General features: G+C 40.6%; 1 protein-coding gene across 1 annotated transcript in view; it reads right to left on the reverse strand.

Annotated features, from left to right (window-relative positions):
* LOC131938415 (transmembrane protein 272-like) overlaps window positions 1-10,132 on the reverse strand; it is a 39,215-nt gene extending 29,083 nt beyond the window's left edge. The window contains exon 1 of the mRNA XM_059296434.1: window positions 9,822-10,132. Within this exon, the coding sequence (XP_059152417.1) occupies window positions 9,822-9,986 (165 nt within the window). The 5' untranslated portion in view covers window positions 9,987-10,132. The remainder of the gene's footprint in view (window positions 1-9,821) is intronic.
* Between the last annotated feature and the right edge of the window lie 1,750 nt (window positions 10,133-11,882).

Consider the following 11,882-nt stretch of genomic DNA (forward strand, 5'->3'; position numbering starts at 1 on the left):
TGTTAAGTCACAACCAAGACAATTTGTATATGAGTCAAACACCGACCCGTTTAGTGATCGGTCTAGTCGCCTCTACCGCCTTTAATGGAAGTTACACGAAAAACCCCTTCAATTTTCAACATTTTCACTTGACGTATTTAAATGTAAGCGTTGATGGTCGCTCGTTATCGGGAAAACCACTGGTCATGGACTTTGATAAGAAACAAGCCATTAGAGCGTTTTTCAATAGTAACCTCGCTCTTGGTATGGTTGGAAAAGATGCTGGTAATGGGATAGATTATAAAAACTTTAAGAACGGGTATACCCTGTTTGCTTTTGATTTAAGCCCTAGTCTTTTGGATGGTGAACAATTTGAATTGGCTAAATCCGGACCTGTTTCTATTGAACTTAAATTTTCACAAGTTACAGCTGACCCGATTCAAGTTATTGTGTATGCTGAACTTGATTCGGTGTTAGAAATTTCGAAAACGAGGCAAGTGCTGACAGATTACACCGCCTAACTTGGCCTATAAAAGAAAATGAACACAAGAGAACTACAAAGTATACTGGCCGCGGACTTATTTGTGCAACGCACAACTCTCTTTGCCGTTTTAGCGTGCGATCAGTTACCCGCGCGTCTCGATAGAACGAAGCAAGCGGCATTCATTATCAATCTAGATTCGTCCTCGGAGGCAGGGAGTCATTGGGTTGGTCTATTTTTCAACGGACTATCCCAATTTACTTATTTCGATAGTTTTGGCTTACCACCTCGGGAGCCGGCCATTTTGTCTTTTATAAAAAATAACTCAAACAGACCACTCGTTTACAATTCAAGAGTGTTACAAGATATTCGAACCAACAGTTGTGGGCTATATGCAGCCTATTTTGTTTTGAAGAAAGCTCGCGGTGCAAATTTAAAAGTTATATTACAACCCTTTTCGGCGTCAGCGAGTCGTCAATATATTAACGATCGTATTATAACACGTTTAACACTTCAAATTATTGGAACTAGTTATAAAAGATTATTTCAAGATGTCTAATGAAGATTGGATACTTGTGGCCAGAGGTAACAATAAAGTGACTGAAATACGAACGATGAATCACACCGGATTTAAATTGGCGATTGTCAGCCAATTCATGAACAAAAACACTTTAAATCTTAGAGAGCTTATAGATGGGACCGATCTTAATTTTCCTACAAATTCTGGTGTTAGTATGAGTCGCGTCTGCTTTGAGCGCCTATTAAGTTTACAGGATGAAATTTTAAAAGCCTTTGATGAATTGGAAAAACGTTAATAAACAAATAAAATATAAGAAGACTTTTGTTCTAATTTTAGTGTGTGTATGTGTGTGTGTGTTGTGTGTGTGTATAGCGTGATAGAACAAGAAAACCAACAAGGTAATGCAAAAAAACCCCGGGAAGCGCCTCTAATTACAGCACCAGCTGTTACCTGCTGGCTTCGCAGAGCTGACATATCGATCGGGGAAAAAAAAAATCAATTAAAGTGGTAACAGATGTTCCCACACTTAACGCGGAGAGGCACTTAATGTACGTCGTTAATCATCATGACCTATCAAACCGCTCGGGGGAAACTCGGTGAAGCATAACAAAAAAAAAATTAATTAGGTGGGACATCATGCTGTGATGGCCCAGTGGGTGCGATCAATACGTAACAGGTGTTACATGTCTGGTTAATGGATGTTATTCACAAAGTACACGCTAACGCACCCCTACCCTCAAACCCCATCATTACTCCCCCTCTCATCCACCAACACCCCTATCCGTTTACTATTAAACATACATACAATCAAATAAACAGTGTCTTTTATTTTAAATACCATACATCAAAGAAAAGAAATATATCAAATAAATAAATAAACAAAAGTAATTAAAATCAAATTACGTAACTAGTTAATAATAATTTAACTAATTATAAAATTAAATTAAAAATAAACAAACCAACAAATTAAACAAAAAAGTAAACAAATAATCAAATTACGTAACTCGTCAATAAAAATTACACAATATAAACAAAGTAATTAAATTTATTAAAAAATAAACAAACAAATTAAACAATTAAAAAAGTAAACAAAGTAGTTAAATTCAAACTAATTATAAAAATTAATTAAAATCTAAAAATTATATTCAAACTAATTAAAAAACTCATTAAAATTACGTAACTAGTTAATAAAAATTACAAAATTAAAATTTAAAATAAACAAAAAAATTAAAATCCAATTACGTAACTCGTTAATAAAAATTAAACTAATTAAAAAAACGCATTAAAATTACGTAACTAGGTCAATGATTACGTCACAAGGTCGGTGATTACGTCATAATGTCACTGATTACGTCACAAGGTCAACGGAGATTACGTCACCCCTCCTGCTCCGCCACCCTAGGGTGGGGGAGTATTTTACTATATCTCATTGTCCCAGGCTGCACCCACCCTCACCCAGCCTCTGCGCCAGGCTCACCCAGGCGGGTGAGTATTTTACTATATCTCATTGTCCTAGGCTGCGCCACCCTCCTGCTCCGCCAACGCCAGTTGTCGTAGTATTTTACTATATGTCGTTGTCCCGCCTGCGCATCCTGCTCACCCTGCGATGCGCCAGGCTGCGGCAGTTGGCGTAGTATTTTACTATATGTCATTGTCCCGCCTCCCCATCCTGCTCCCGAGTATTTTGCTATATGTCATTGTACCTTTCCCCATCCTGCTCCGCCAAAAAATCGCTCCAAAAGTGACCTAATATACTACTCAAGTGATGTGTTTAGTGATTCTAACATTGTTCAATAATCGCTCACACAAGTGATGTGTTTAGTGATTCTAACATTGTTCAATAATCGCTCACACAAGTGATGTGTTTAGTGATTCTAACATTGTTCAATAATCGCTCACACAAGTGATGTGTTTAGTGATTCTAACATTGTTCAATAATCGCTCACACAAGTGATGTGTTTAGTGATTCTAACATTGTTCAATAATCGCTCACACAAGTGATGTGTTTAGTGATTCTAACATTGTTCAATAATCGCTCACACAAGTGATGTGTTTAGTGATTCTAACATTGTTCAATAATCGCTCACACAAGTGATGTGTTTAGTGATTCTAACATTGTTCAATAATGGCTCACACAAGTGTTGTGTTCAGTGATTCTAACATTGTTCAATAATGGCTCACTCAAGTGTTGTGTCCAGTGATTCTAACATTGTTCAACAATGACCTGAACAATGCCTGACCCCGCCTCACCCCGACCCTGTCGTACATGCTTGACCATACAGGTTCAGATTGTTCCTGTTGAGTTAAGGCAAAAGAAATGTAAGAATTCCCGTTGAGCTGAAGCCACACAAATGCAAGCACTTGATTACAAACATGTGATACAAATGCTGCATGTGACCACACAATTTTTACAACTGGTTCATTCAGTGAAGCTGAGGTCAGTAATTTAACCACACAGAGAACATAGCCTAACTACCCAGAGTGGATAGCCTAACCACCCAGAGTGGATAGCCTAACCAGTGGCGTAGCGAGGTCGGGTGTCACCCGGTGCGGCACTTAATGGTGTCAACCCCCAGAGGCGTAGCGACCCTTCCCGGGGGACAACCTTTCAAATTTTCGATTTGCACCCCCCCCCTCAAACTTTCAATTTGCACCCCCCCCCCCCCCCCCCCTCAAACTTTCGATTTGCAACCCCCCTCAAGTTTTCCTCTATATATTTTGCTATTTTTTGCCTTGGTGTCACCCCCTCCCCTAAATGGTGTCACCCGGTGCGGTCCGCACCCCCCGCCCCCCCCCCCTCGCTACGCCTCTGAGCCTAACCACCCTGAGTGGATAGCCTAACCACCCAGAGATTCCACAGGAAGACAACACCTCACATCTTTAACAACATCCGGTGAAGTGGAGCCTGGGTCAAGACCAAGTAGCAGGAGTTTTCATTGTTTGACATTTCTGCCTTGTCACCCCCCCCCCCCCCCCTCCTACCAGCAACAGTCAACACTAATGACGCCACCTTCCCGCCCATTTTAACAAGACTGTCCAAAAAAATGTCCGGCATATTATTTTTACAAAGATTCCCTAGAACCGAATTCCAGAGAAATTTTTTGTAACACCATGAACCCATTATTCAGTGCACGGCCCAATGTGACTAAAGCAAAAAAAAAAAAATCTCAACAATATTTTTGTAGAGTTGTTTCCCTTGAACTGATTTATCCCGTTGTATTTCCGGCTGTATACCCGGTGTTTGATTATTTGTCCATTTTTTTTGTCCAGTTGCTGGTCAAGTTGAACGTCAGCTGGTGTTGCATCAAATCTAGTTTTGTGCCGACCGGCTCTAGGTTCAGTCAGGATTCCAATTTTTGTCTCAGACAATTTCTGGTGTTTAGATCTCAAATTAAATACTAGGTTGACGCCCATGTATTTCTTTTTTTTAACGATTTAAAACATAAAGTTCACCTGACATGCGCAGACGTCGAGTCTATAAACGTAATGCAGCTTACAAGAAGAGACTTGAATTAACCCTATAGACACTTAAATGTAAAGAGACTTGCCTTTGACTACACCGTGCAGCTTCTCAGAAGTGGCGTGACACAAAGGGTTAAGCCGGGGAAAGGTCCCGTTTAATGGAAGGGATCAATGCTAGTCTCCAAAGTTCAAACACGGCGCAGATCAAAGACAGGGAGGTAATCACTTGCCGGCATTGTCGGGGGGGGGGGGGTGGTACGAGTGGGTTGACTTTTTAGTCCGGGCGTGTGGCTATTTTCATCGACATATGGTGGAATCGTCGAGTCTAATTATGAAAAGGTCGAGAGGGCCAGGAAACCTGCATAATGGCAGTTTGGCTGCAGGTAGTCGAAACCTGTTAGCAGGATATCTGTATGATGACATAGATCCTGTATGTTGATATTGACCGTGTATGTTGACATGGACCCTGTATGTTGACCAGACAGTGAACAATATGTCAGAAACCCTGTATGTCTACATTGACCAGTTCGCTGACCTGTATGTTTTCCCAAGGCTGTGCTGCTGGTCTGTGTTTATTAATGACTTTACATTTAAAAATGAACCCTTAAAATTAAACATTATTATTTTTTACATCGATCATTATATTCATTCTTTGTTATTTTTTTTTTTATTTATATAAAAAAATGACTGAGTGTGTTAAAATAAACCACATCATGTCGTGTAAGCGTATAACAAAACGCCTTGTTATCGTGTATATATCATACGTCACATCACGCATGTTACAGCATTTTACTTCAACTAATCTCGTGAGACGGTCTCAAAGACTTTCTGATACTTAACTGTCTGGCACTCAGAAAACATTTCTCGCGCTAAAACTCTCGGTTTCTGGAGGATGATGGCGGCTCTTGGTGAGAGAAATTAATGAGTCGTCTAACACCGCTGATGACATTAATGAGTGGTCTAACACCGCCGATGAAATTAATGAATCGACTCCCACGGACGGTGGCTAGGACTCCTGTCCAGGGATGACTGTAAGCTCCAAGTGGCACGACCCAGTTTTGTTGATGGCCAGTATTTGGTGTGCCTGGTCTGTTAATTCTGTAATCGTGTTGGTGTCTCTAATAACTGAGTGGAGATGGTTGGTTCTGGTGAGTTGTGTGTGATGGGTGAGAGGATGTGGTGTGTGGGTGGGGTGATGTGGTGTGTGGGTGGGGTGATTTGGTTTGTGTGTGGGGGATGATTTGGTGTGTGTGTGTGGGTGGAAGGGTGTGTTGTGTATGGGTGGGAGGATGTTGTGTATGTGTGTGGAAGGAAGTGGTGTGTATGTGTGGAAGGATGTGTTTTGGCTACTCCTTGGTTTTCCGTGAACTAATATCAATAACAATTCAATGCAAACCGTTCATGCAAAACTACATCCATATTCTTACGCTGCATAAACCTACTTATATGCAATTGCTGCATGAATAAAGAAAATATATACAGCAGGCGGTAATTCGGCTCATTGTTTGCTTTGATGTTTTCACGGTCTGTTGTGTGTGTAAGCGTCTGAAATTTTATCTTTGTTATCTTTGTGAAGGTTATGATGTGTTGACTACTTTTTGTTGTTTCTTTCTTTCTTAGCGTCCATGTTCTTAACAGGGTCCATGTTCTTAACTTAACGTATATGTTCTTAAAAGAGTCCATGTTCTTTACCTAGTGTCCATGATCTTAATCTAATATCCATGATCTTAATCTAATGTCCATGTTCTTGACTTAGTGTCCATGTTCTTGACTTAGTGTCCATGTTCTTGACTTAGTGCCCATGTTCTTAACCTAGTGTCCATGTTCTTAACTTAGTGTCCATGTTCTTAACGTAGCATCAATGTTCTTAACCTAGCATCAATGTTCTTAACCTAGCATCAATGTTCTTAACCTAGCATCAATGTTCTTAACCTAGCATCAATGTTCTTAACCTAGCATCAATGTTCTGGAACGATGCTGGAAATGATGAGTGGCGGTCTATTAGCAGGGCAGGGGAGATGGAGTGGTAAAAATGTCGCACCCCGAATTGTCGTCAACGACATTTTCCGAGCTGTAGCTTTGTTGATGGACGGCTGTAAAACGAAATGGATGGGGTGGGGGTGGGGTGAAAGGTGGGGTGGGGGTGGGGTGAAAGGTGGGGTGGGGGTGGGGTGAAAGGTGGGGGGGGGGGGCGTAGCTGTGATGTTTTGGGATAATGGTAAAGAGGCATGGGGAGGGGATAAATAGAGAACGAGAAAGAGATAATAATGGAGCGGATAATAGGATAGAGGATAACAGGATAACGAACCAGGGGCGGGTAGAGGAATGGGTGTGGGTTGGGATTTTAACAAATTGAGGTTTAGCAACCTGTGTGAGATAAAAAAAACGAAATATGGATGAAAGTGTGTGTGTGTGCGCGTGTCTGTGTGTACGTGCGTGTATGCGTGTGTGTGTGCGTGCTTGTGTGAATGTGTACGTGTGTGCGTGTGTATATGTGTGTGTATGTGTGTGTGTGCGTGTGTGTGTGTGCGTGTGGTGAGTAGACCCAGGGGGGAGCAGCAGGATAGCAGAAATAAAGTCTCGATCAGTTGTGACCCGACTGACGACACAGCGCGTGTATACGAGATGGGGAAAGAAAGAAATAGAGGAATGTAAGAAAGGTTGTGGGAAAACAGAAACAGTGCATCGAAATCCAGGAAACAACAGTGACTACATGGGGAGGGGGGGGGGGGGCACCCAGATGTGACAAGGCTAGAACAGACGATAGCTTTTAGAAAAGAGATGAGGAAACGGTGGGGGTGGGGGAGGCACAAACACAAGGATGGGAGGGCTAAAAGATGGGACAGGGTAGAGTTAAGATGGTGAAACAAGGGGGGGGGGAGCTAAAAGATGGGACAGGGTAAAGAGTTAAATTGCGAAACACAAAGATGGGAGGGTTAAAAGATGGGACAGGAGTTAAGATGAAGAAACAAATCCGACAAATGGAGAAGAAATGTAATTTAGCTCATATAGGAACCGCCCTGATGAAGATTGACTGGCCGTAAAATTTCAGACAACTGCACAAGGCGGTTGTAAATTCGGCTAACTTAACCAGGTTTTAGCCGCAGGTGTTAATAAATGCATTCTAATTATTTTGTTGCAAGATAATTGGGAACCTCTGGGCTTGTTCATACAAAGAAAAAATAAAACGTTTTCAATTTAAATTACATACATATATATATATATATATATATATATATATATATATATATATATATATATATATATATATATATATATATATATATATATATAGATGTATATATATATATATATATATATATATGTATACATCTATATATATATATATATATATATATATATATATATATATATATATATATAAATTGAAATGTTAAAACGCAGCATAAAAGTAAGAAAAGTATTTTTCGAACCTGACGGTCCATGGGGCAAGTGAAGTAGAGTTCACCTGTTTCAGTGACATAGTGGGTCATTCAAACTAAAATAAAAACATGTTTAAGTTTTGTCGGTTCCACCTTCACATTTAAAATCTGTCTATAGAATTGGGTTATTTATGTTAGGTATGTATTGTTGAAAGATCGCTGAAGTGTTTTATTTTTTATCGAATTATCCGAAAACAAGCGGGGCCATAAGTAAAGATGCAGGGGACTTAATCTAGCCGTGGCTGTAGTTGCTCTCCAAATCTTTGAATTATTTCCGAGTGCTCTTGTCGTCTGATGAAGGACGGAACGTTTAGTGTTTTCGTGTCGTCCTGTCGCCAGCCTCGGTATGAGTTCAACTCTATGTCGTCCTGTCGCCAGCCTCGTTGTGAGTTCAACTCTCGAGCGTGATGTTCATGCTAATGAGCGATTCACGCGGGAAACTTCTTCCATTCGACCAAGACGGGCGTCCATGTTCAGCTGGACCACTGTGACAACTTCCGGTCTAAAGATTTGTCCGTTTCCTGTCCGCTCACGGTCTAGAGTCTAGACAAAGGTAACCAGGAACCAGACAAATTTAGACACCCCCCCCCAACCCACCCCACCCACGCCTCCATCACAATTACGACAATTAGAAAATTTCATTTTGCCAAAAAACTTCTATAAATTACGACATGGTTTTGTGAATGTCTTAAGGTTGTCTTTTCGCTAGGTTTCTATTTTTGTCGACTCCGGGAAAATGTTTTGGCTATTTTTGTTCCTTGAAAGGAAATTAAAAACGCTGAAAATAACGCTGAGATTTAAGAGTCCTGGGCGCAATTCCGTGTTAGTATGGGGATTAACACCCACGTGGGGATAATCCTGTGGACGTTTCAGGTAGATTAAAGCGCTAAGTGATTAAAGGTTGACCAGTTACGGTTGTGGTGGGTGGGTGTGGGTGGTTATGGGTGGGTGTAGGCATCGCTTGATTCTACCAGATGAGATTTTGTAATCGTTGATTAGCCGCAGATAAGCTGGTATCAACTGTAACAATACCTCGTAGCTACATATTACTAAAGCAGGTATCGATTACAACAATACATCAAAGCTTCGTGTTTGTAAGATAGTATCGAATACAACGATACCTGATAGCTACATTAGTAAACCTGGTATCGACTGCAAAGATCTATCTCGAACATAACCCTAAACTCAAGATCTAAGCCAAAACACGACCAATGCTTGTAACCCTTAACTTTAAACATAGCCCTCACTATGTTTTAAATGTATACTAAAGCTCAGTCTCCATAACAGCCACGCCACTAAATCGTACGTGTATGTGTATGTAAGTGCTTCTAGGGCTCTTTATTCTAATCAAATATGAATCAGCATCGAACTATTACAGTGTTGTTGTTTTTTATCAAACGATTTACACTACAACCAGATGTAACTTTTTGAAACATATATGTTTAGTAGTAATGCTCTAAAATGTTATTGCCATTTGTGGTTGTGGTTGAAAATGTTATTTCAATATTGTAATCAGATACGGTGAACACTTCTAGGAAACGTCAAGTTAACCAGAAGCTTAAAAACAACAAGAAACTATTCAAATAGCAAGTCAAGACATTGGTTACGATCAGAGTTTCTTCCAGGCATCTCCGCCTCCCCCCTCCCCCAAAGAAAGTCTACCGCCCCCCCTCCCCCGGACGAGATGGAATTTATATAGTAAACATATACTTTTACTAGTGTCCGACCCCCCACCCGCAGACCCCCCCCCCCCGCCCAGAAAATGTAGACCGTCCCCCCTCAAAAAAATATCAAGTGCCCCCTTCCCCCCCCCCCCCCCCGGAGAAAAAAGTCTGGAAGAAACACTGGTTACGATGAGCACCTACAAGTAAAACATGACCAACGTCAAGTCTAGAAAAACGTGACCTCTACGTCACGCACGTGCACATGTACTCACCAAGGTCGAGGACGCGCTGGACGCATTGGACGGAGCCGGGGGCTGGGTCGGCACGTTGACCGGTGACGTCTCCCCCACTTCCGGGTCATGCTGCAAAGATGGCCGCCTCGGTCGTCTGATCGACTGGTGCTTTTTCCTCAAGGTCGTGCCCTTCCTCACGAACATCTTTAGGGCGTGTCTTGGGTCTAGGGCCGATCAATCTCCATCAGGGTATCGCGCTGAATACATTCCAGGTATGTCGTATCATCGTTCTTTGTTTCGTTTGACGCGTCAGTTGTAGAAAAAATCAGTTCGTTTTACAATTCTTGTACTATCCACACGCAAAAAAATTCTGAAGTAAATCCAGTATTCTTGAAGTAATAAATATTTCAAAAAACTTTTTCATGAATGTGTATTTGTGATTACTTAAAACTACCCAAATCTCTAAATGGGTGCGTTGTTTTCACTGATGGAATCATAGTCTGGAGAAGACATCTTGAAGATCTTGAAGATCTGGCAAAGAAAAAGGAATAGGTTTAAGTTGATAAGAACTAAAGAACATGTGCTTGTGTTAAGGGTCGTGACGTAATTGTATGTCCAACCTACCGCCACATACTGTCACAATAAAACCCTCTAAATGGATGTCAGGAAACATCACTCAGTAAAGTAAACACATATGACAAAGAAAATCAACATTTTTTTTTTCAAAATTTTTACAAACGTCTAATGATCTAATGTTTTTCGAGCCTTATTTTCAAACTTTCCATCAGGTAGAAAACTGTGACCAAATTCATAGCCCTTCCCACACCCCTCCCCCGACCCTACTACACTGTGTGATCTTTACGGGACACTCAGCAAACAACACACATACATCTTGGCACACCAAATCATACTGTGTATCACGAACTTCGGTCATTTTTTACAAGCCGTAACACACATACAACATCACCTACAAAATTATGGTGTATACTACCACTGCATAACAACAAAACACACATACACTTACACACATCAAATCACGATGTATACCATTAGCTTAAGTCATTACCCACAAACATAACACACATACAACATCACAGACTAAACCACGGTGTATACCTTTAGCTTTAGTCATTACCCACAAACATAACACACATACAACATCACATACAAAATTATGGTGTATACTACCACTGCATAACAACAAAACACACATACACTTGCACACATCAAATCACGATGTATACCATTAGCTTAAGTCATTACACACGAACCTAACACACATACAACATCACCGACTAAATCACGGTGTATACCATTAGCTTTAGTCGTTACCCACACACATAAAACACATACAACATCACCGACTAAATCACGATGTATACCATTAGCCAGGTTCATGAATTATTTATTTGTTTACCGGAACCAATATTTACTGCTATCCTTGACCGCTGGTCACAGAGACAGCGGTGTGTCGTAAATCACACAGACGACTTGCCCACGCTCTCCCATCTTTTTAAACTGGGATTTGCTTTCGGCTTGAGTTATGAGCTCTGTGTTATTGTAAAAACGACGGTAAGATAATACAATACAATATCATATTACGGCATTTTTGGTGGTGTTTTTGTACCGGGGTCATGATTAGGATCAGGGACAAGATCAGGATTAAGATTAACATCAAAGCTAGAGATCGGCTCATGGTTAGGATTATGGTTAGTGTTAGCAACGAGGCTGGGATTACAGTATCACCTGGTTGTCTGAATGATACGTGTATTAACTGGTCGAATGGTATCACCACAATTTCTACAGCACCATCATAAGACAGTGATGACTAGCACCACCAGACACTCGCGAGATTTGCACGTGAATATCGCAAGTTCGTTACACCATGTTTATAGTTGATCACCCTGACGACTCCACGTCGGTATTTGTTGGACAAGTCCTAAGCTCTATGTTAATCTAAAGTCATGCTTTTGTTAAGTTTTGTTTTATACACTTCTTTTGATCTTGAAATTTTTTTAGTCATAAAATATTTTTAATCTTGACCAAGTTTTTGTCCAAGATTTTGTCTTTAACTAGTTTTAAACCTACAAGTTTTTTGGT

This window comes from Physella acuta, unplaced genomic scaffold, assembly GCF_028476545.2.
Source record: "Physella acuta isolate Inbredline_101_S28 unplaced genomic scaffold, ASM2847654v3 ptg000017l, whole genome shotgun sequence".
Taxonomy (NCBI): Eukaryota; Metazoa; Mollusca; class Gastropoda; family Physidae; genus Physella; species Physella acuta.